General features: G+C 47.1%; 1 protein-coding gene across 1 annotated transcript in view; it reads right to left on the reverse strand.

Annotated features, from left to right (window-relative positions):
* Window positions 1-24,626, reverse strand: part of STAT1 (signal transducer and activator of transcription 1) — an 801,166-nt gene that overhangs the window by 619,726 nt on the left and 156,814 nt on the right. Inside the window, exons 3-4 of the mRNA XM_075317825.1 lie at window positions 24,276-24,420; window positions 22,174-22,272 (exon numbers count right to left, since the gene is read on the reverse strand). Of these exons, the coding sequence (XP_075173940.1) occupies window positions 22,174-22,272; window positions 24,276-24,420 (244 nt within the window). The remainder of the gene's footprint in view (window positions 1-22,173; window positions 22,273-24,275; window positions 24,421-24,626) is intronic.

The raw sequence follows: 24,626 nt of genomic DNA on the forward strand, positions 1-24,626 counted from the left end.
CCACAGGCAACAGCGCACGACGCACCCAGGCAAGTGCCGGGGCCCTGGAAAGCCGGGGGGCCTAATCGCCGTCGTCAATTCTTCAGCCCACACTGCTCAGGCCAGCAGCTACACTTCGCTGGCTGCTGGCCCTTTAAATCCACATTTGTATGCAGCATGGCATGCTGCATGCAGATCCACAGAAGGTTATCTGTGTGCAGAGCTAGCGCGCAGTGTGCTAACGTCCCTCAAATGAAAAGCACCCACAGCACCAGCTAGTACAGTGACTGCCCTCCCGAACTGTATGGGTGAACCCCCCGAGCTGTAGGCCCTCCTTCCCAAGGTGTATGGGCCCCCCTGAGCTGTATGCCCACCACCTGACCTGTACGCCCTCCCCACCTGAGCTGTATGCCCCCCCAAATGAGCTGTATGCCCTTCCCCCCGAGCTATATGGCCCCCCTAGAGCAGAAGGTGCCTCCCCCTAGAGCTGTTTGCTCCCCCAGAGCTGTATGGGCCCCCACTGAGCTGTATTGGTCACCCCATGAGCTGTATTGGCTATTCCATGAGCTGTATGCCCCCTCCCTGAGCTGTATGGGTCCCCCTGAGCTATATGGGCCCCCCTTCATGAGATGTATATGACCCCCCAAGCTGTATGGGCCCACCTGAGCTGTATGCCCCTACCTGAGTAGTATGCCCCCAAAGCTGTATAGGATCAGCTTATATGGCACAGCCCCCATAGCTGTGTAGCCCCCCGCCCTGAGCTGTATGGGCCCCCCGAGCTGTAGGTGCCTCCCCAGAGCTGTATGGGCAGCCCCCCAGAGCTGTGTGGTTGGCCTCCCAGAGCTATCTGTGCAGCCCCACAGAGCTCTATTCCGCTGTCCACCCCAGTAATGTCTATGCCGCCCAGAGCTGTATGCCATCCCAGTAACATGTATGCCCCTCACTAACATGTATGCCCCCCAATGATGTGTATGATGCCCCTCAGTAACCTGTATGTCACCCCAGTAATGTGTATGCCCCACAGTAATGTCTATGTCCCTGCTGTGATTTATATACTGTAGCCCCCAGCCCCTCCTGTGATGTATATACTACAGGCCCCAACACCTCCTGAGATGTATATACAGCAGCTGCCAGTCTCTACTGTGATGTATATTCTATAGCCACCAGCCCCTCCTGTGATGTATATTCTGTAGTCCCCAGCCCCTCTTGTGATACATATACAGCAGTGTCACTTTGAACTGTGTGCGGCCATGACTCTTAGTGATGATCATAAAGCAGTGCGGCATGCCCAATCACATGCCCGTAAGGAGCTAGACGGAGACAAGCGGGTAGGTTGAGTGAGGCTACTGCTGACTTCGCCATTTTAAAAATGATCTCTAATGTGTCTGTGTATATATGATGTCTATATCTATGTATGGCAGTGTATATGACTGTGTATATATTTATGTCTGTTTCTATGTATTTTTGTTAATTTGTTTTCAAATATGTTTATGTACGTATAACTGTATGTGTACATATCTGTGTATATGCGTGTCTACGTAAGGTTGGGACCCACTAAGACTCTTTCGCCTGGGGTCCACCAAAACCTGAAGCCAGCCCTAGTATTCCGCCACGTGTCTATAAGTTTGGTACTTTTAAGGAATGTACTTTATCATGAGTTATTTCAATCCTGACATTAGGTTTCGAACTTTGTCTGTCCTTTCTTGTGCCCCTTACCGAGTTGAAATTGCCTCCCACTCCTATTTTCATTTCTGAATCTTCCAATATTTGTTTTTCTAAATCTTGAAAAAATTGTTTGGCATGTAGATCTTAAATAGATTGATTCTACCCACTGGGATGTTTTTGCTCCCTCATCTGAGAGAAGCCTAATGTAGAGACAGAGACCCAGATTCCAGCGATGTGTCACTTACTGAGCTGTTTCCTGTCATTTTGATAAAATCAATGTTTTCTGTGCTGCAGATCTAGCAGTTATACAGAGCTCATAAATATGCTGGACTACTTGTCAGCATGCCAAGTAGTCCTCTAAAGCTAGTCTACTCCTGATTAAACAGTGATTTTATCAAAACTACGCAAAGCAGCCCAGTAAGTGAAACACCGCTGGAATCAGGGTCTCTGTCTCTACATTAGGCTTTTCTCAGATGAGGGAGCAAAAACATCCCAGTGGGTAGAATCAATCTATTTAATATCTATGTGCCAAACTATTTTTTCAAGATAGCCCCAACGCTGTGAGGCTCTCAGATTAGGTAGCAAAAACCTGGTGACAGATTCCTTTTAAGGCACCCTCCCCTTATGGTAGGGGCCTGGGCAACATGGTCTATACATTGCTGTGGTACAGTGCCTTGCGAAAGTATTTGGCCCCCTTGAATTTTTCAACCTTTTCCTACATTTCAGGCTTCAAACATAAAGATAAAAATTTTAATATTATGGTGAAGAATCAACAAGTGGGACACAATTGTGAAGTTGAACGAAATTTATTGCTTATTTTAAACTTTTTTAAAATATAAATAACTGAAAAGTGGTGTGTGCAATATTATTCATCCCCTTTACTTTCAGTGCAGCAAACTCACTCCAGAATATCATTGAGGATCTCTGAATGATTCAATGTTGTCCTAAATGACTGATGATGATAACTATAAGACACCTGTGTGTAATCAAGTCTCCGTATACATGCACCTGCTCTGTGATAGTTTCAGTGTTCTGTTTAAAGTGCAGATAGCATCATGAAGACCAAGGAACACAACAGGCAGGTCCGTGATACTGTTGTGGAGAAGTTTAAAGCTGGATTTGGTTACAAAAAGATTTCCAAAACTTTAAAAATCCCAAAGAGCACTGTGCAAGCGATCATATTGAAATGGAAGAAGTATCATAGTACTGCAAATCTACCAAGACCCGGCCGTCCATCCAAACTTTCATCTCAAACAAGGAGAAGACTTGTCAGAGATGCAGCCAAGAGGCCCATGTTCACTTTTGATGAACTGCAGAGATCTACAGCTGAGGTGGGAGAGTCTGTCCATAGGATACAATCAGTCGTATACTGCACAAATCTGGCCTTTATGGAAGAGTGGCAAGGAGAAAGCCATTTCTCAAAGATATCCATAATAAATAACGTTTAAAGTTTGCCACAAGCTATCTGGGAGACACACCAAACATTTGGAAGAAGGGGGGGCGGGGCGATGTAGCCGACCAGAGAGGACGCATGGGAAGAGAGCTCCTATAATCCTGATCTTATCCTGGCCATTTACATCCGGTTACCTGACCCATTTACTCACTGACCTGCTGCTGTGACAGGAGACACCATCTGGAGGCTGGCGATTCCCATTGGAGCTATTCCCTGACTCTTGCACGGCGTCACTGGATCTCCTGAGGCTGGAGAGTGTGGAGCAGCAGCCATCTTCCCTACAGCCTGCATTTTCACAGTGAGCAGCAGAGCGTGACTCCGGAGAGCAGTGAGGAGTGACAGATTTATGGCCAGAGGTGAAGACCCCAGAGCGGTGAGCACAGGGAGTTAATCCCTTAGCTGTGTAACTGGCAGTCAGTGAGCAGCAGCCCATTAAGGGGCCGGCGGCTGTGTAGGAGAGTTTAACCCATAGAGTGCTGGAGGGTCTGGAGTGTGTGCCTTGAAACACAGGCCCTGCAGATTATCCCTGACACATGAAAACAAATAAGTGGCACATATTGAAGTCCCCACGCTGCGCAGGCCTGCATCATTCTGTTAAATACACCCTGAGTGTTGTGCTGCCCTGGGACTCCCTTCATTCTTATTATCCACCATATAAGTGGCTGTTTTCTGGCTCTCTGGTCATGGTGAGGAAGTGAAGACAGACATATTACTAAATATACATTATAAAGGCACAGATTCCGACGCACCGGGGCACGATAAGAGAGGGGTGCAGAATCAGCAAATCCCCAGTGTATCAATATGAGTCCCCCTAAACAAAGTGGAGCTATTGACAAACTTAAGGAGATCGCAAGGGGTGGTCAGGCAAATGCCCCTAAAGCCAAGAGAAATGCCACCCCAAAAGGTCAGGCACTACTGGATGACGGGTCAGAGGATCAAGTGATTTAACCCTGAGGCAGGTGTATGAACAGCTTCTACAAGCAATTTCTACAAGCAACAGCTCCCTCACAGGGAAGATTGAGGAGGTATATTCAGAGGTGGGCCTCCTGCGTCAGGACATGCAGTCCCTGAGGGCCCGAACAGCGGAAGTCGAGACGAGAGTGTCTGAACTGGAGGATCAAACTAACACTCAAAACAAAAATGATCACAATGGCCGGATCGGCAAATGCATGGCGCCAGAAAGCAGACGATCTGGAGAACCGCATGCGTCGAAACAATATACGAATCATAGGACTGCTAAAGCACTCGGAAGGTCAGCATCCGGACCAATTCCTGGAGGAGTGGCTGAAATCTAATCTCGGAGATGAGTTCTCCTCGACATTTGCGGTGGAGAGGGCGCACAGAGTTCCAACGAGGCCTCCTATTCCAGGCGCGCCACCACGTCCCTTTTTAGCAAGGATGCTCAACTGCAGAGATAGAGACACAGCACTCCGTCTGGCCCGACAGAAGAGCCCACTCAAGTTCAATAATGCTGCGCTCTCAATGTTTCCGGACGTTTCGGTGGACCTCCAGAAACAGAGGGCCCACTTCATGGAGGTGAAGAAGAAATTAAGGGAGCGGAACATCATCTACTCTATGCTGTACCCTGCCCAGCTCCGCATAGTGCATGAAGGGTCGTCTCTGTTTTTTACTACACCTGCTGAGGCTGAGGACTCGCTACAGGTACACCCGAAACCTAAGGGGCAGAAGCAATGAGATTACTTTCCTAGGTGACATTTTCTGTGCCCCCTGGCGACCCTCTTCTTTCATGGTTGCTTGAAGCCCCTTTTGGAGACAGATGGGACTTCCCTGTGCCTCGAGTGATGGAGGAATTGGCCAGGAATTGGTTCTTGTGAAATGGGAGCCCTATCTTGTGCACCCTTATACCACCTATACCAGGACACTGTATTCAGTGGTGGTATCCTTATTGATGTTTGAAATGTTTTACAGGACTTATCGGAAAGGTCCTGAAGTTCAATATTGGTTCTTTAAATTTACAGCTGCAATTGCATTAACTTTATTTCTTTGCAGGGACAGGCTTATTACTGTTGGAGGGTTAACCACAATTAATTACAGGGCAGAAAGCGTCTTATACCTGAGATCCTGGTTCTATAAAAAGATCTATTTGATATGGGGTCAGAGCTGATATTTATGACCTGGAATGTCAGAGGCCTTAAATCGCCCAAAAAACGTATTAAGGTATTCTCCCAAATTAAGCAAGTCAAGGCCCAATTGGTGGTACTGGTAGAGACTCACCTCACACGGGACACAACCAGAAGCGTAAACAAACCGTGGGTACAATGGTCGGCACATGCGTTCCACACCAGCTACTCCAGGGGTGTCTCTCTATTGGTCCATAGACATATCCGTTAGGAAGTGAAGGTGGTGAGGCGTGACCCGGAGGGGCGATTTGTGTTTATATATGTGTCTATAAACTCTAGAGATTATGTGCTGTTATGTATTTACAACCCCCCACCAGCTCGCATCTCCATTCTTAAACAAGCACTGAGCTTTGCCCTCAATTATCCAGATGCGTATGTGTTATGTATGGGGGATTTTAATCTTGTGATGAATGAGGAGCAGGACAGGTTTCGGGTGGATGTAGGGGGACAACATTCAGCCACACACTTGACTGATTTGTAGCAATGCGCGGAGGGAGGTGGGTAGATTGACCTTTGGCGACTCCAGCATCCTAATACCCGAGAATATACATGTCATTCTTCTACTAGACGCACGCTATCCCGACTGGATTATATTTTTGGGTCGAGCAATATCGCAACCTGGGTGGATGACGTGGTACACTGGGTCAGGGGCATATCAGATCACAGCCCAGTGATTCTTACTATGAAGACTAACCAAGGTGTTGGTAAACCCTTTTGGAGGTTAAACCCCTTTTGGCTGAAACTAACAGATCAAAGTGATAGAACTCTGACCCAAATAGAGGATTTCCTGGAAGCCCACCCTAAACCCTGGAATATTAACTTGGTGTGGGACACTCTTAAAGCCTACCTTAGAGGGGGTTTGTCTTCAACCATAACATATCTTAAAAGAGTGACTAAAACTGAGGATGATATAGTAGAGGGGAGACTTAGGGACTCAGAGGCAATATATATATCGGCCCCAACCGATGGAAATAGGGCGGCCTGGATGCAATCATATAGATTATATATGCAGCACTCTGAGACCAAGTCCAAACGCAAATTGTTCTTTACCCGACAATCATATTTTGAGCTTGGAAATCAATCCAGTAAATTATTGGCATATATGGTTAGGCAACACAACACTTCAAATACAATATTGAGTATACGGAGGATGGATGGCTCAATAGCTACATCCCCTGAAGATATTTTAGAGTGCTTTTGTGAATACTATAAAACCCTATACACTTCTAGAAATCCTCATGGAGTTCAAAGTTGCGTGATATATTTGTCGGATTTGGAGTTTCCCACTTTGAGTAGATCACAACGGGAGTCTCTGGAGGCGGACATCACACTGGATGAAGTGATTACTGCCATCTCGGATATGGCCAGGGGGAAATCTCCGGGTCCAGATGGCCTTCCCTTAGAATTCTATAGTAAATATTGTGACGTATTGGCCCCGATTCTTTTAGAGGTTTTCTCACATTTTTCAGCCGGCGACTCTCTACCTGCCTCCTTGTACGAAACACATATAGTCGTGCTGAGGAAGGAGGGTAAAGACCCACTAGACTGCGGTTCATACCGTCCTATATCCCTAGTTAACGTGGATTACAAGATCTTTACCAAAATACTGGCGTCCAGGCTTAATTCAGCCATATTGAGTATAGTTCACCCAGATCAAACCAGATTTATGCCTGGGAAAAACACCTCTATAAATATAAGACGGGTCCAGTGCATAGTGCAATATAGCACACTGGCCCAGGAGAACGAGTGGGCCTTGGCCTCACTGGACGCGGCCAAGGCATTTGACTCAGTAGAATGGACATTTTTATTTGCCTGCCTCCAGAGATTCGCCTTTGGGCATAAATTCAGTAATTGGATTCATATGTTGTATAGGTCCCAGACAGCCAGGATACTAGTCAATGGTGCTATGTCTACACCCTTCTCATTGAATCAGGGCACAAGACAGGGATACCCTCTGTCTCCAGCATTGTTTGCACTAGTTATTGAAGCTTTGGCAATCAGAATCCGCTCTCATCCACAGATCACTGGAATCACTATAGCCGACTGCACAGATCAAATAGGATTGTATGCAGATGACATGGTTGTCTTCTTAGATCGAGTGCAAGAGACTCTACCGGTGGTTATAGACACTATAGATAAATTTGAGGAGTTTTCGGGACTACGCATCAACTGGGATAAGTCGGCTTTGATGCCATTAATGCATGGGTCTGGAATTTCAATGGAGGGTAGGTCACCTCTGCAAGTGGTAACTAGCTTTAAATACCTGGGAATACACATACAGAAAGACCATACACTAGACCTACAGACGAGTGTAACACCACTTCTGGAGCACGTTAAACTTAAATATAACTTGTGGAGCAAGCTACCCCTGTCAGTGGTTGGCAGAATAAATTTAATCAAAATGATATTACTTCCAAAGCTTAGTTATACACTACAACATAGTGCAGTATCAGAACCCAAATCCTTCTTCTCATTGTTGAACTCGCTTACTACCTCTTTCATATGGGGGAAATCCAGACCCAAACTTCGGTTATCCATTTTACAGAGATCCAAAAGACTGGGAGGGATGGCTTTACCGGAGTTCTTCCTCTACTACCTCGCGGGACAGCTTAGGGCACTAGAGACTTGGATGCCTGGATGTCAGCTGCCAAACTCTGAGAGTCACTTGGCACACGCGGCTGGGATTGATTGTTTAATTGGTTTTCTGGAATCAGATGGGCTGAGAACACCACGGCAATTACCCCTCCTCAGGTTGGCAAGATTAGTCTGGCGACAAGCCAAGAGGGTGGTACACTTCGAAGGGGTGGTGGCGGAACTCCCATTATGGGGGAATAGCCACTTCCATACTCTGAGAGATCACCCCTCGGCGCAATTCTGGGCCACTCACAGCATCAGTGCATTAGGTGATCTTTTTGTCCCGGGAACCACAACCTTCAAGTCCTTTGAACAAGTCCAGATTGAATATAATGTTCCAAGATCACAGTTTTTTAGATACCTGCAGATTCGCACAGCGATTCAATCCCACATACAGAAAATTGGAGTGAGGAAATTGATATCATCACTTCCTATGATAGGTATTCTAAAATCACAAGGACCTCGAGGCCTAATCTCAGCTATATATACTTACCTGTTGTCAGTGGGGGTGGAGTCAGACCCCTTGCCAGCCCAGGATAAATGGAAATCTCTAATTCCCTCTCTACAGGGAGAGGAATGGGAAGAGATATTGGAATCTCCGACTGCGGTATCCCCTTTGGTTAATAATAAGTTGATTCAATGCTACATTGTCCATCAGGCATACCTTACTCCAACTCGATTATTTAGTATGGGCCGTTCTCATACATCAGAGTGCCCGAGGTGTCATCTCTCAGGGGCAAATTTCATACATATGATTTGGAGCTGTCCCAATAAATCTTCGTACTGGCGGGGAGTGACATCTCTGCTGACATCGATTGTGTCGATTCCTGTTTTGTGTGACCCTTTGATATGCCTGTTTGGGGTGGTGGATGAAGAGTTCTGGGATCATTACATGACAATATTCCTCAGAGAGGCATTGTTTCTGGCTAAGAAATTATTAGCTCTGAGGTGGATGGGAGATTCGAATCCAACTGTGCGGTCCTGGGTTAAACTAGTCAATGCAACCATAGTCTATGAGCGGGTGGTATATTATAATAGGGGGTGCCCGGGAAAATTTAACAAAATCTGGGGTTTCTGGAATTCTTCTCCAGACACACTTGCGGAGGTTTGAGGGAGATTATGTGGATAATGGTGGTTCCCGTTATTTGTTAGGATATGAAACACTGTCAAATGGTATATTGAGGTATAATAATGCAATGTGGCTGTTGTTGTTCTTTCTTTCTTTTTCTATTCCTCTTTCTATCTTGTTTTCAAAATATGGTCATGCTGATAGTTAGAGCTGTTCTTATGCTCAATATAAAATTAGATATATATGCAAATGATAAGAAGTATGGATAATAACATTGTTCTATCTTAAGTGCTAAAGATATTATGGACTTTATATGACTGTTCATTGTTATATTCAAATATTACTAATAATAATATTAACAAATATTATATCTATATACTGAGCTATTTTTATATGGCAAATGTCATGTTTGAAATTGTTAATAAAACGAAGTTAAAAAAAAAAACATGTGGAAGAAGGTGCTCTGGTCAGATGAAACCAAAATCAAACTATTTTGGAACAATGCCAAACGATATGTTTGGCGTAAAAGCAACATAGCTCATCACCCTGAAAACACCATCCTCACTGTCAAACATGGTGGTGGCAGCATCATGGTTTGGGCCTGCTTTTCTTCAGCAGGCACAGGGAAGATGGTTAAAATTGATGGGAAGATGGATGGAGCCAAATACAGGTTTTTCTTGAAGAAAACCTGTTGGAATCTGCAAGAGACCTGAGACTGGGATGGAGATTTGTCTTCCAACAAGACAATGATCCCAAACATAAAGCAAAATCTACAATGGAATGGTTCACAAATAAATGTATCCAGGTGTTAGAATGGCCAAGTCAAAGTCCAGACCTGAATCCAGTCGAGAATCTGTGGAAAGAGCTGAAAACTGCTGTTCACAAACGCGCTCTCCATCCAACCTCACTCAGCTCGAGCTGTTTGCAAAGGAAGAATGGGCAAGAATTTCAGTCTCTCGATGTGCAAAACTGATCGAGACATACCCCAAGTGACTTGCAGCTGTAATCGCAGCAAAATGTGGCGCTACACAGTATTACCTTAAAGGGGACAAATAATATTGCACGCCCGACTTTTCAGTTATTTATTTTTTTTAAAAGTTTAAAATAAGCAATAAATTCCGTTCAACTTCACAATTGTGTCCCATTTGTTGATTCTTCACCTCTCAGTTCTTTTAAACAAACTTTTTTTTATTCTTCACCATAACATTAAAATTTGTTATCTTTATGTTTGAAGCCTGAAATGTGGGAAAAGGTTGAAAAATTCAAGGGGGACGAATACTTTTGCAAGCCACTGTAGTTATCAGGTCCTTTGTGCTGCTTTATTGCTGTGTGCTGTATCACTAACACCAATCTGTGTTCCAGTACCTGACGTATGTGCTGCTGCATCCATCATTACCTGCCATACCCGCTGCTACACCTTACTGTCCCAGCTGTACCTGCCGTATGTGCTGCTGCATCTATCCTTACCATCTATACCCGCTGCTGCACCAATCTGTACGAGCTTTAACTGGAGAAACCACTGCTGCATCCATACTTTTCGACCATGCTTGCTGCATCGGCCATCCCAGCTGCACCTGTTATATCTGAGACTGTCACTGTCCATTGCCCTGGGGTCAACTGTTACAGAACTGTGTCATCCTGAGTAGCACCTGGTTGCTAACGGCAGCCTAATCCAACTTCACCGTTAGAGGCTCTGGTGAACACCCAGTGTGCACCAAAGTCACACCCCTTAGGTGTACTGTGTGCTGCGTTACAGGATGTTACACATTATTACACAAGCCACAGATTTCAACCAATATGGGAAAGATAAAGGATCTCTCTGCTGCCGAAAAGCATCAAATAGTGTAATGCCTTTGGACAAGGTATGAAAATATTATCTCACGAAAACTTAAGTGTTAGGCTATGTGAGCACGTTGCGTTTTTTTCCACGGAAACGCTGCGTTTAGAACTGCAGCGTTTCAGTGCCAAATTGCATGCATTCAGCAAAGTCTATGAGAAAGCCGAAAAATCAATACACACGCTGCGTTTCTAAACGCAGCGTTTTGGATGTCAAAAATCGGTGCGGAAAAAAAAGCAGCATGTCACTTTTGTGCGTTGTAGCTGCGTTCTCCACCCATTGAAATCAATGATGTGGGTCAGAACGCAACCAAAATGCACTTGGACTGCATTTTTGTTGCGTTCCGCATGCTTTTTTGACAAACAAAACGCAGGTCTTTTCAGTCTCTGTCAATGTTGGTCAATTTCTGTCTGTGGATGTCGGTGAATCTCGCTCTGTCTGTCAGTCAGTTGGTCTCTTTCTCTGTCAGTTGGTCGCTCTGTCTGTCTCTCTCTCTGTCGGTCGCTCTGTCTGTCTCTCTGTCGGTCTCTCTGTCTGTCTGTCCCTCTCTCTGTCCGTCGGTCAGTCTCTCCCCCTCTCTCATACTCATTGATCCCCGATCACCGGCGCGGCGCTGCACGGTGTTCACACTGCTCCGGCTTTTCCTCTTTTGAAAATGCCGGCCGCTTATTATTCAATCTCGTATTCTCTGCTTTCCCCAACCACCGGCGCCTATGATTGGTTGCAGTCAGAAATGCCCCCACGCTGAGTGACAGCTGTCTCACTACAACCAATCACAGCCGCAGGTGGGCGGGTCTATATCGTGCAGTAAAATAAATAAATAAATAATTTTAAAAAAAAAACGACGTGCGGTTCCCCCAATTTTGATACTAACCAAGATAAAGCCACACGGCTGAAGGCTGGTATTCTCAGGATGGGGAGCACCTTGTTATGGGGAGCCCCCCAGCCTAACAATATCAGCCAGGAGCCGCCCGGAATTGCCGCATTCATTAGATGCGACAGTCACGGGACTTTACCCGACTCATCCCGAATTGCCCTGGAGAGGTGGCAATCGGGGTTAATTATGGCAGACGTCTCCCCGAGATACCTTCCATGATTAACCTGTAAGTTAAAGAAAATAAACATACACATCCAAAAAATCCTTTATTTGAAATAAAAGACAAAAAAAAAACACCCTCTTTCACCACTTTATTAAAATCCTCAAATACCCCTCCAGGTCCGACGTAATCCACAAAGGTCCCGCGACGCATCCAGCTCTGCTACATGAAGCTGACAGAAAGCAATAGAGAGGGGTTTTCAATTGCCGCGCCAACAGATCACTCGTTCAGAAGATCAGCTCAATGTCACTTTATTTTCATACAGGTCTACGCATTTCAGGAGCACCTGCCCCCTTCCTCAGGACCGTCAGGTTAGAAATAACATTAATTTATTTTTGATGTTATTTCTAACCTGACGGACCTGAGGAAGGGGGCAGGTGCTCCTGAAACGCGTAGACCTGTATGAAAAGAAAGTGACATTGATCTGATCTTCTGAACGAGTGATCTGTTGGCGCGGCAATTGAACACCTCTCTCTATTGCTTTCTGTTTTCTGCCATTGGGTGGCTGCAGCCGTGGATCGATCTGTACATGCAAATATAGTAGTTGTGACTCTCACAACTACATTTGGTGAGTAAGATTACTCCCCCCTCCCCACCCCACACTTATTTGGGTAAGACCCTATTTGCGCTTGTTTTTCCACAGCTTTTTCTTTTATAAGAAGCTGACAACAACGGCAGTAGAAGACCGCCGCTCCTGTGAGCTCCATGCAGCAACTGAAGAGAGCCGCGCGATCAGCGATGAAGTCAAAGATGAGTTCACAAAGACAGAGCCACGGGATGACAATGAAGTGAAGTTCACCCGAGTTCATTTTCATCACGCGACTCTGTCTATGTCAGCTGTCAGCCAGCGGTAATGTCGGGGTGTGTGCGGTGATGTCGGCGGTAATGTCGGGGTGTGTGCGGGGATGTAGGCGGTAATGTCGGGATGTGTGCGAGGATGTAGGTGGTAATGTCGGGATGTGTGCGGGGACGTCAGCGGTAATGTTGGGATGTGTGCGGGGACGTCGGCGGTAATGTCGGGATGTGTGCGGGGACGTTGGCGGTAATGTCGGGGTGTGTGCGGTGATGTCGGCGGTAATGTCAGGATGTGTGCGGGGACGTCGGCGGTAATGTCGGGGTGTGTGCGGTGATGTCGGCGGTAATGTCGGGGTGTGTGCGGGGATGTAGGCGGTAATGTCGGGATGTGTGCGAGGATGTAGGTGGTAATGTCGGGATGTGTGCGGGGACGTCGGCGGTAATGTCGGGATGTGTGCGGGGATGTAGGTGGTAATGTCGGGATGTGTGCGGGGACGTTGGCGGTAATGTCGGGGTGTGTGCGGTGATGTCGGCGGTAATGTCAGGATGTGTGCGGTGATGTTGGGATGTGTGCGGTGATGTCGGGATGTGTGCGGGAACGTCGGCGGTAATGTCGGAATGTGTGCGGTGATGTCGGCGGTAATGTCGGGATGTGTGCGGTGATGTCGGGATGTGTGCGGTGGTAATGTTGGGATGTGGGCGGTAATGTCGGGATGTGGGTGGTGAAGATGATAATCAGGACACGGCACAGACAGAGCGGCGGTATGACAATAAAGTCGGGTGCAGTTCACCCGAGTTCATTCTCATCGCCCGACTCTGTCTGTGTCTGCTGTCAGCATCGGCATGTAGCAGAGCTGAATTGCCGGGGGAACGCACTTACAAAAATGCATCCAAAACGCATGGAAAAATCATCCAAAATGCATGCGTTGTGGATGCATTTTATTTTATAAACGCAGTGTTTACATTTCTCCAGTCTGCCAGAGGGTGCATTCTTTTTCGCACTGCAGAGAACGCAACTTGCGCACATAGCCTTAATATCATATTGTAGGGAGGAGGTCCAAGTGGAGGAGGAGGTTGAGGAGGAGATGGACATGGCAATGCAGGCAGAAGAGGTGGAGGAGAAGATAGCAAACATTGTTTTTTTTTGTTTTTTAATTTTGGGAGGCCCCAAATATTGGGAATAGCAAATAGAACAAAGTGATGGAGAATAACCATGGCTGGATGTGGCTGGTATACTTCTCTGGTCAGCCAAAGGTACAGACAAGTTCTGTGGGATCCATGCCTGGCTCCTGTTAGTAATGTGAGCTTACCCACATTGAGTGTGGACAGGCAGATGCACCCGTCTGTCATCACACCCCTGGCACCCGACCCGACAGTACACTTGCTACAGGGCAGGCCAGCACCTCCAAGGCGTAAAGGGAAAGCTCAGACCATGGGTCCAATATGCAGATCCAGAAGTTAAATGAGGCAGACCCATCACTCAGTACGTGGAGACATGTGGATACGTACTCTTCCACCATGTTGTTGAAACACGTTTTTTTTCTACGTCGCAGTCACACTTGTGAGCAACCCCCGCGAGTCTGACATCGCAGAACAGCGGCACACTTCTGACAGGAGCGTGCTTGTGTTTCTAGGTACATGCACGCTCATGTTCAGACAGCAGCAGGCTGTGCCGGGTGATGTCAGACCCGCACGAGTCTGACAGCGCATCACCGGCACTGCTGCACGCATCTCACAGGAGCGTGCATGTGTTTCTAGGTACATGCACGCTCATATTCAGACAGCAGAATATGGTGTAAAAATCCCAGGATCAAATTTGCATCCCCTGGCCCCCAAAAATAAAAAAAATTTTAAAAAATCTGCCACAGGTGGAAATTTGGTGCTGAAAGCTGCTGCAGGCGATTTCAGCACCAAATGTGCACCTCCCGGCAAAAAAACGCCGCAAAAATCGCGGAAAAATAACCGCGGCAAAAACCGCAGCAAAAAACGCAGCATAAAAATTGCGTCAAAACACCGCGATTTTTTGCCAGGAGGTCATGATTGGATGCAGGAATATGGTATAAAAATTTCAGCACAAAATCTGCATCTCTTAGCCAAAAAAAATGCGCTTTTTCTGCTAGGAGATGCAGGTCTGTGAACTCAGTGACCTCCACCTAAGGTCAGGTTACCTGCGATTGCAGATGAAGGACCGTGGGAACCTCAAGCTGTGACCGCAAATAACCTGAGTGACGTCACCGCTAAATGTGCAGCTCATTCATTCTCTGGAGCTCACAGAGAGCGGTCGCTCGTGCCCCTCTCTGTGATATTCAGATGTAGCAGAGCTGAACCGGCGTGGGACGTCGTGTGGATTACGTCGGAGCTGCAGGGTGTTTGGGGGTAATAAAGAGGTGAAGGAGGAGTGTTTGTATTTTATTCCAAATAAAGGATTTTTCTGTGTGTCTGTGTTTATTTACTGTCACTTACAGGTTTGTGTGATGCAGGTATCTGACAGACGCCTGTACCATCACAAACCTAGGGTTTAGCAGCTATGTGCCCCTGCTAACCCCTACTATTACCCCGACTGGCACCGCATCACGCCAGCGTGAAGAGCCGGTATTGCACATCTGATAAGCTAGAAAAGAGAAGCGCTGATAGGGTTTTACAAGATTAAACACACTGTTAGCAAATGGTAAATGCACTCACCGATTGAGGTTGTGAGAGGTCACAACCACCACAGATAGCATGAGATAATGGCGGCTGCTGCGGCCCCACGTGTTTCAGACTTCAAAGTGGAGAGGGAGAAGGGGTTAAACCCGCGCAATCCGCCAGTAATCCAGAAGGAGATGTTGATAAATTAAACAATCTTTTATTCCATGGGTCTACGCGTTTCAAGGTCTAAGACCTCTTCTTCAGGACCAGTAAATCAACACTGCATGTACAGAGAGATGAACCCTTTTATACATATGGTATCCACAAAGTACCGCCTCCCGGCACTTTGAAAAAAGTCAGAAAGAAAAAAAAAAAAAAAAAGACCTCTGCATGCATGATGCAGCACTTTTCTGCAGACATAACAATACTCTGTTAAATGTTCATAGACTGGTCATAATAGTTTACATGAAAAATAAACAATAATTGGATGAAAAATCAAGAAAAAAGAAATAAGAAATGAGAGGAATAGTATGAAAAAATTACAATTTTCGGGACAAGAACTTCAAAGTAGCAGTCCCTAATTATAAGGTAAAATCCGACTTTTAGTGGTGAACGCCACCAGTGATTTTTATATCTGTGTACCCATAAATATGTAACACAGGAAAATTATATTGACATCTAGGTGAAAGAAGAAAAAAAAAAAATATATATATATATATAGATATATATATATATATATATATATATATGGCAAAACATATTTTATAGAAAAAACTATAAAAAGTAATAGATAATAAATAATGAAAAAATAAAATGCTGTGGTATGTTGAATAAAAATTGTAAAGGAATTTTTTGCCCAGGAATAAAAATATAAATATAAAATTGTAAAAAAGTGATGTGAATCTTTATTATTTGTATTGTGGGTTAAAAAGCTTTTAAAATAGTCACTCCAAACAGTTAGGAGGAGGAGGACATATTTGTACTCATTATTCCTGGAGAGGCCCAAGCAAAAAAGGACTCTAGGTTATTATCGGGCATAAGCGTGGAAAAAGCATCTATACGCATGCTCCTGACCCTGCCATGAGGACACATAGAGTAGCGGTATGGAGTAAATGCCAGAACTGAGACCGTGGGAACAAAACTAAAGCGCCTGCGCCAGGGGTAAACCTGGTTCAAGGGGCCATGTGTATGTTTCAGAAACAAGAAAAGAGAGATATGGACAGATGACAGATCATACACCGATTAGTACAACAGTGTATAGAAATCATTAAAACCCTTTTGCCGCAAGAGCACCAGACCATGATAAAAATTGAAAAATAAAATTCTCACATACGTAAAAGACTGATCAAAATGTAATGATAGAATTAAATACACATCCATAAAAACTATAAAACATATAAAAGGGATAATAAGGATAAGATAAAAAGAGGCAGGATGACCATCTCAAAATTTTTTTTATATAAAATCAGTAGAAGAGGTCTGTCACTTCATTAAGTCTTATCGGTTTTAGTGTATTTAATCTATAAATCCAGAATGTCTCTTTTTTTATTTAGAGCCTCAATTCTGTTAGGAGTATTATTAGGGATTTGTTCAATTGGTGTTATAGTGATGTCTGCCTTTTTACCATGTATTAACGTGCAATGTCGGGACAGACCATGCAAAAGGAACCCTTTCTTGATATTGTGTCTGTGGGAATTGAATCTATTATGTAGGGGCTGTCTGGTTATTTTTTCCTTACGGTGACACAAAGCTGATTGGCCGCTGGGTTCGCCATGGCCCCGCCCCCCCACACGGATTGGCCTCTCGCCCCTGCTGCGCCCCCACACGGATTGGCCAGCCGCTCGCCCAGGCTCTGCCCCCCCCCACAGATTGGCCTCTCGCCCCGGCACCCTGCAGGCATTGGCAACTCGCCCACGCCCCGCCCCCCTCACGCAATAGACGTTAGCTCTCGCCCCCCCGCATTGCCCGAACTGACACCACGGTCACGGAGCCACGAATCCCAGGTGAGTACTGTACTCCCCCCCCCTTTCCCCCCTCACCAACGGGAGCCCACATCAGCGTACGCCGCCGCCGTATGCTGGTGTTGGCTCCCGTGCGAGCGGGGGACGTGTTGCGCTGGTAACCATGCTTGCATAGTTACCAGTAAATCAAGGTCCTGCAGCGGCGGGACTTCCACACGCACAAACATAACAGCACACACACACGCATACACACACACATCAGATCGCACTCACTCTCACAAACACCTCACACACACCTCACACACACCTCACACACACATCGCATCCACATACTCACAGCATCCGGCGATATCGCTTGCTTCTCGGCCTCGATACTGTGCTGTTGTGATCTTCCAGGACCTGACGGAGGATCACATGGCCAGAAGCATGTGATATGTCCGGATGTTGTGAGTATCAGCGCGTATGTGCGATATCGTCAGTGTCTGTGTGTGTGAGTGGATGCGATCGGGTGTGTGTGAGTGGATGCGATCGGGTGTGTGTGAGTGGATGCGATCGGGTGTGTGTGAGTGGATGCGATCGGGTGTGTGTGAGTGGATGCGATCGGGTGTGTGTGAGTGGATGCGATCGGGTGTGTGTGAGTGGATGCGATCGGGTGTGTGAGTGTCGGCAGAGGAGCACGGCGTGCTGGAGGAGGCTGGGAGCAGAGAGGCTGATCATGGGGAAGGCTGGGAGGAGAGAGGCTGATGATGGGGGAGGCTGGGAGGGGGAGGCTGATGCTGGGGGAGGCTGGGACGAGGGAGGCTGATGCTGGTGGAGGCTGATGCTTGGGGAGGCTGATGCTTGGGGAGGCTGATGCTTGGGGAGGCTGGAAGGAGAGAGGCTAATGCTGGTGGAGGCTGATGCTTGGGGAGGCTGATGCTGGGGGAGACTGGGAGGGGAAGGCTGATGCTGAGGGAGGCTGGGAGGAAGGAGGCTGGGAGGAGAGAGGCTGATCCTGGGGAAGGCTGGGAACGGGAGGCTGATGCTGATGGAGGCTGGAAGGAGTGAGGCTGATGCTGGGGGAGGCTGGAAGGAAAGAGGCTGATGCTGGTGGAGGCTGATGCTTGGGGAGGCTGATGCTGGGGGAGACTGGGAGCGGAAGGCTGATGCTGAGGGAGGCTGGGAGGGGGAGGCTGGGAGGAAGGAGGCTGGGAGGAGAGAGGCTGAACCTGGGGAAGGCTGGGAAGGGGAGGCTGATGCTGGGGGAGGCTGGAAGGAGAGAGGCTGATGCTGGTGGAGGCTGATGCTGGGGGAGACTGGGAGCGGAAGGCTGATGCTGAGGGAGGCTGGGAGGAAGGAGGCTGGGAGGAGAGAGGCTGATCCTCGGGAAGGCTGGGAAGGGGAGGCTGATGCTGAGGGAAGCTGGAAGGAGAGAGGCTGATGCTGGGGGAGGCTGGAAGGAGAGAGGCTGAGGCTGGGAGGAGAGAGGCTGATGCTGGGGAAGGCTGATGCTGAGGGAGGCTGGGAGGGGAAAGCTGATGCTGGGGAAGGCTGGGAGGACGGAGGCTGGGAGGAGAGAGGCTGATCCTGGGGAAGGCTGGGAGAGGGAGGCTGATGCTGGAGGAGGCTGGAAGGAAAGAGGCTGATGCTGGCGGAGGCTGATGCTGGGGGAGGCTGGAAGGAGAGAGTCTGATGCTGGTGGAGGCTGATGCTTGGGGAGGCTGGGAGAGGGAGGCTGATGCTGAGGGAGGCTGGGAGGAGGGAGGCTGGGAGAGGTAGGCTGAGAGAAGAGAAGCTGATGCTGGGGGAGGCTGATGCTGGGGGAGGCTGGGAGAGGGAGGCTGATTCTGGGGGAGGGTGGGAGGAGGGAGGCTGGGAGGAGAGAGGCTGATGCTGGGGACAGAGAGGAGAGGCTGATGCTGGGAGGAGAGAGGCTCATGCTAGGATGAGAGAGGCTGATGCTGGGAGGAGAGAGGCTGATGCTGGGAGGAGAGAGGCTGATGCTGGGGGCAGAGAAGCTGATGCTGGGGGCAGAGAGGCTGATGCTGGTGCAGCATGGGGGATGGAGAACGATGGGGGGTGCGCAGCATCGGGGATGGAGCATGATGGGGGGGTGCGCAGCATCGGGGATGGAGCACGATGGGGAGTTCACAGCATGGGGGATGGAGCACGTTTGGGAGTGCGCAGCATGGCGGGTGGAGCACGTTTGGGAGTGCGCAGCATGGGAGATAGAGCACGATAGGGGGTGCGCAGCATAGGGGATGGAGCACGATGGGGAGTGCGCTGCATGGGGGATGGAGCACGATGGGGAGTGCGGAGTATGGCGGATGGAGCACGTTTGGGAGTGCGCAGCATGGCGGATGGAGCACGTTTGGGAGTGCGCAGCATGGCGGATGGAGCACGTTTGGGAGTGCGCAGCATGGGAGATGGAGCACGATGGGGGGTGCGCAGCATAGGGGATGGAGCACGATGGGGAGTGTGCTGCATGGGGGATGGAGCACGATGGGGAGTGCGCTGCATGGGGGATGGAGCACGTTTGGGAGTGCGCACCTCCCCCCAAAACACACACACACACACGCGCGCGCGCACTGCACAACACACCACACATCACACACACACACACACACACACACACACACACACACACACTGGGAACCACAAACAACTGCCCTACACAGACACCCACACACACAGACAACGCTGCGCACACACAGCACCCAACACACAAACACCGCGGCACACACAAATATACGCACATACCGCACAACACACACATTGCACAAAACATACCTCCCCCCAAAACACACCACACACACACAAACCGCGCAACACACACACAACGCTACAGACACACAGCGCTCCACAAACAACGCAACACACGCAACACACATACAACACCGCTCTCACCCCCCGTCACACCCAGACAACACCCAGAACATGTACAGTGCCCTACACAAACACTTGGTAACTACACACAACAACATCTATATATATATATATATATATATATATATATATATATATATATATATATATAACAAAAATCATACATGAACTACACAATACGTAAATTCTAGAATACCCGATGCGTAGAATCGAGCCACCTTCTAGTGTATATATATATATATATATATATATATATATTTAAATATATGAATATATGTATGGCAAAATATATATTTTTTCTTCTTTCACCTAGATGTCAATATAATTTACCTGTGTTACATATTTATGGGTACACAGATATAAAAATCACTGGTGGCGTTCACCACTAAAAGTCGGATTTTACCTTATAATTAGGGACTGCTACTTTGGAGTACTTGTCCCGAAAATTGACATTTTTTCATACCATTCCTCTCATTTCTTATTTCTTGATTTTTCATCCAATTATTGTTTATTTTTCATGTAAACTATTATGATGACCAGTCTATGAACATTTAACAGAGTATTGTTATGTCTGCAGAAAGTGCTGCATCATGCATGCAGAGGTCTTTTTTTTTTTTTTTTTTTTCTTTCTGACTTTTTTCAAAGTGCCGGGAGGCGGTACTTTGTGGATACCATATGTATAAAAGGGTTCATCTCTCTGTACATGCAGTATTGATTTACTGGTCCTGAAGAAGAGGTCTTAAACCTTAAAACGCGTAGATCCATGGAATAAAAGATTGCTTAATTTATCAACATCTCCTGGATTACTGGCGGATTGCGCTGGTTTAACCCCTTCTCCCTCTCCACTTTGAGGTATTGCACATCTAACAGATGCGACATACCGGACGGCTGCGGGCTGAGGATATACCAGCCCCCGGCCGGCGTTATCTTGGCTGGATGTGAAGATTAGGGGGACCGCACGTCGTTTTTTTCTTTTTTTACTTTCACCGGAATCACAGGTGCGAGGGGCTCTAGCAGCACCCGGCAGCCTCGTACGTGTGACTCCGGGCACTGGATAAACAGCACAGATACTGCGCGACGGCTGGGGCTGCAGCCGAGCGCTATAACTGTGCTGCCGAGTGTGTTTACCACCGTGACCGACAGTGCACTGCTTTCCCCGCCCACCGGCCGTCCTGGCGCCTGTGATTGGTTGCAGTTAGCTGCCACGCTGCCACTCAGGATGGGGGCGTGTCTAGCTGCAACCAACACACGCCGGTGGGCGGGGAAAACCATGAATATTGAATTGTCGGCTCCGGAAGGTAACAGCGTGACCCGGAAGGAGTGTGCCGCCATGACAGCGCCTCGGTGAGTATGCCGCGCTCACTGCTAGCCCCCTAGCCCCTCCACAAACGTTTTAACCCTCCGGATTCCGGTCCCCATTGACTTATATGAGCACCGGATTCCGGAGCGGATCGGACTTATTTTTAAGTCTGTTAACGACCCGCCGGCCCCGGATTATTGCCATCCCGCTCAACTCTAATAGAGACTAGTCTCGCTATAGACTAGTTGGACAGGCGGGTCCCTGGTGGCTTGTTTCCGCCTGCTGACAGGTCTTTGTGTCTTTGCACGTATGAGAAGAGACCTGTCAATCCAGGGCAGTGGGTGGGCAGAAGCCACTAGGGACTGAGCTTGTGCAATAGACTAGTCAAACATACCTGGATGTGATCGTACAGACAGTGCCGGATACATGCGGCCCACGGATTCGACAGCAGGAATCGAGTTCTCTTTAATGGTTAGTGTGATGCAAAGCAGCTGTCATCTCACCAGAGGACACAGTAACAGATAATCTCTAGATTGTTGGGGAGGGACGACTGCGACCCCTAATCTTTAGAATAGGGGAATTTATTTTGAGCATGGGTTCTGCAACTCGTTCTTTGCGTGTTTATCCAGGTGGAACCCCCTTGAACTAGAAGCTATCAAATAACGTGTGGATAGAGGACAGCTTCGTCTCACCAGAATAACCCCTTACAGAGATGTCTCCCTTGTTATACGGTTGCATAATCAAAATACCTTTGTATATAACTGAGCATTTTCCAAAATTCTACTTTCTTCTCTCAAACAGCTGAAGATTATCATTGCCATTTGTACAGGATCCTCTTGGAATAAATCCTAAAAAAATAAAAATATATAAAATTTTATATTATATATATATATCATCAATTGAATAAACGGTGATGTGAGTGTACTTAGCTAGCACAAACCATTAGGTGTGTAAAATAGTTTGGGGCAGCTATGAAGGGTGCTTTACACGTTGCGGCATCGCTAGCGATTGCTAGCCATGTCGAGTGCGATAGCACCCATCCCTGTCGCTTGTGCGACATTTGGTGATCGCTGCCGTAGCGAACATTATCGCTACGGCAGCGTCACACGCACATACCTGTTCTGCAACTTCGCTGTGATGGCCGAACAATCCCTCCTTCAAGGGGGAGGTGCGTTAGGTGTCACAGCGACGTCACCAAGCGGCCGTCCAATAGAAACGGAGGGGTGGAGATGAGCGGGATGCCACCTCCTTCCTTCCTCATTGCCAGTGAACGCAGGTAAGGAGATGTTTGTCGTTCCTGCGGTGTCACACGTAGTGATGTGTGCTGCCGCAGGAACGACAAATAACATCGTACCTACAGCAGCAACGATATTAAGGAAAGCAGCGACGTGTCAACGATCACCGTTTTTGGACGATTTTACGATTGTTGATCGTCGCTCCTTGATGTCACACGCTGCGATTTCGCTACCGGCGTTGGATGGGTGTCACTAACGACGTGACCCCAACGATATATCGCTAGCGATGTCGCAGCGTGTAAAGCACCCTTAAATCAGGAATGTTGATGCAGCAAAAGACTTCAAATGAAACAATGAAATAAGAGATGAGGGAACGTTAAAAGGGAATTAATTCACAAACAGTTTACATGTTTTCGGTCTCCTTAATATTAAGAGGGTTATTCCCATGATGGTAATATTCTTCACAAAGCACAGTATCGGATTATCTATTGTTAAGGTATGTGCACACGTTGAGTATTTGGATGGAGAAATTTCTGCATCTCTTGGCAGTAAAAACGGCACTTTGCCACGTTTTCAATTAGTTTTTTCATGCTTTTTTGCCATTTTTTGGACTCCAATTGGTCATGTCAAATTATCGGCACGTTCCTGGTATGGAGCGGGTTAAGCTCCTAAACCTGCTCCCCCTACATGATGTACCACACGGTGATGTACTATTGCATCACATGCCTGCAAGGGGTTAAAACATTCTAAGGCTATGTGCACACACTATAATTTTTTTTCTTCAGCAAAAAATGCACCATCTGGCAGAAAAACACACCTCTGGCCGGAAAAACGCATGCGTTTTGCCGTGCTTTTGCCAATATGTTTTTGCTGCGCTTTGCCGCGTTTTGGAAAATACGTTTTTTCACTATATTCAATGAAAAATACAGGACAAAATGCAGAAAAGAAGTGACATGCTATTTCTTTTTTCTTCAACAAAAGCTGCAGGCAAAAAAGAAGCAACATGCGCACAGTCTTTCTGAATTCTCGTAGACATTGCTGGGCAAGGAAAAACATGCAGTTTAGAGCCACAAACTGCACCCAAAACTACACACAAAATGCAGCAATAACTATAGGGTGCGCACAGGGCCAAATAATGATTTTCATCACAAAGCTTTGTGTAAAGGCCATGTCTCACTAAGCGACATCAAAAGCGACATCGCTGCTGAGTCACGGTTTTTGTGAGCGATCTTGCTAGCGATGTCGCTGTGTGTGACACCTACCAGCGATCAGGCCCCTGCTGTGAGGTCGCCGGTCGTTGCTGAATGTCCTGGACCATTTTCTTCAAAGGCGATGTCCTGCTGGGCAGGACACATCGCTGTGTTTGACACTGTGTGACAGGGTCCCAATGACCGCAGAGATCGTTATACAGGTCGCTAATGTGACCTGTATCGTTACTGAGTCGTTGGTAAGGTCTGACTGTGTGACATCTCACCAGCGACCTCCCAGCGACTTACCAGCGATCCTTATCAGGTCGCATCGTTTTCGGGATCGCTGGTAAGTCGCTAAATCTACTGTTAACACTTTGTAGCTCCATAAAAAGTAGGTGATTATGTAAAAACAAATCTATACACTACCTGTAAGTTGCGCTTGCTTTTGCGAATGTTATGCTGCAGCAAAAAGTTGCTTTCCAAGGAGAATCTGCTATACTGGTCATCCAACTGGGTCAGGAGTCCATGAAATAAAATTGTGGCTAGCGAGACATTACTTGAGGCATGTTCCCTAAAGGAAAATATATTTGTAGTGAGATGTTACATACTGTAGACAGATTTCAGTTTGTATGAAGTAAAAAATTAAAAACTACAAATTCTTAAAAATCAAACTTTATACAATAAGTGATAATCATGGCAGCTGAAAGTTATTCACTTATCCACAGTATTTCAAAGCTCAAATTAAAAGTATAAACCAAGCACATAGCCCCCATAAAA

Source organism: Anomaloglossus baeobatrachus, chromosome 7, assembly GCF_048569485.1.
Source record: "Anomaloglossus baeobatrachus isolate aAnoBae1 chromosome 7, aAnoBae1.hap1, whole genome shotgun sequence".
NCBI classification, from domain to species: Eukaryota; Metazoa; Chordata; class Amphibia; order Anura; family Aromobatidae; genus Anomaloglossus; species Anomaloglossus baeobatrachus.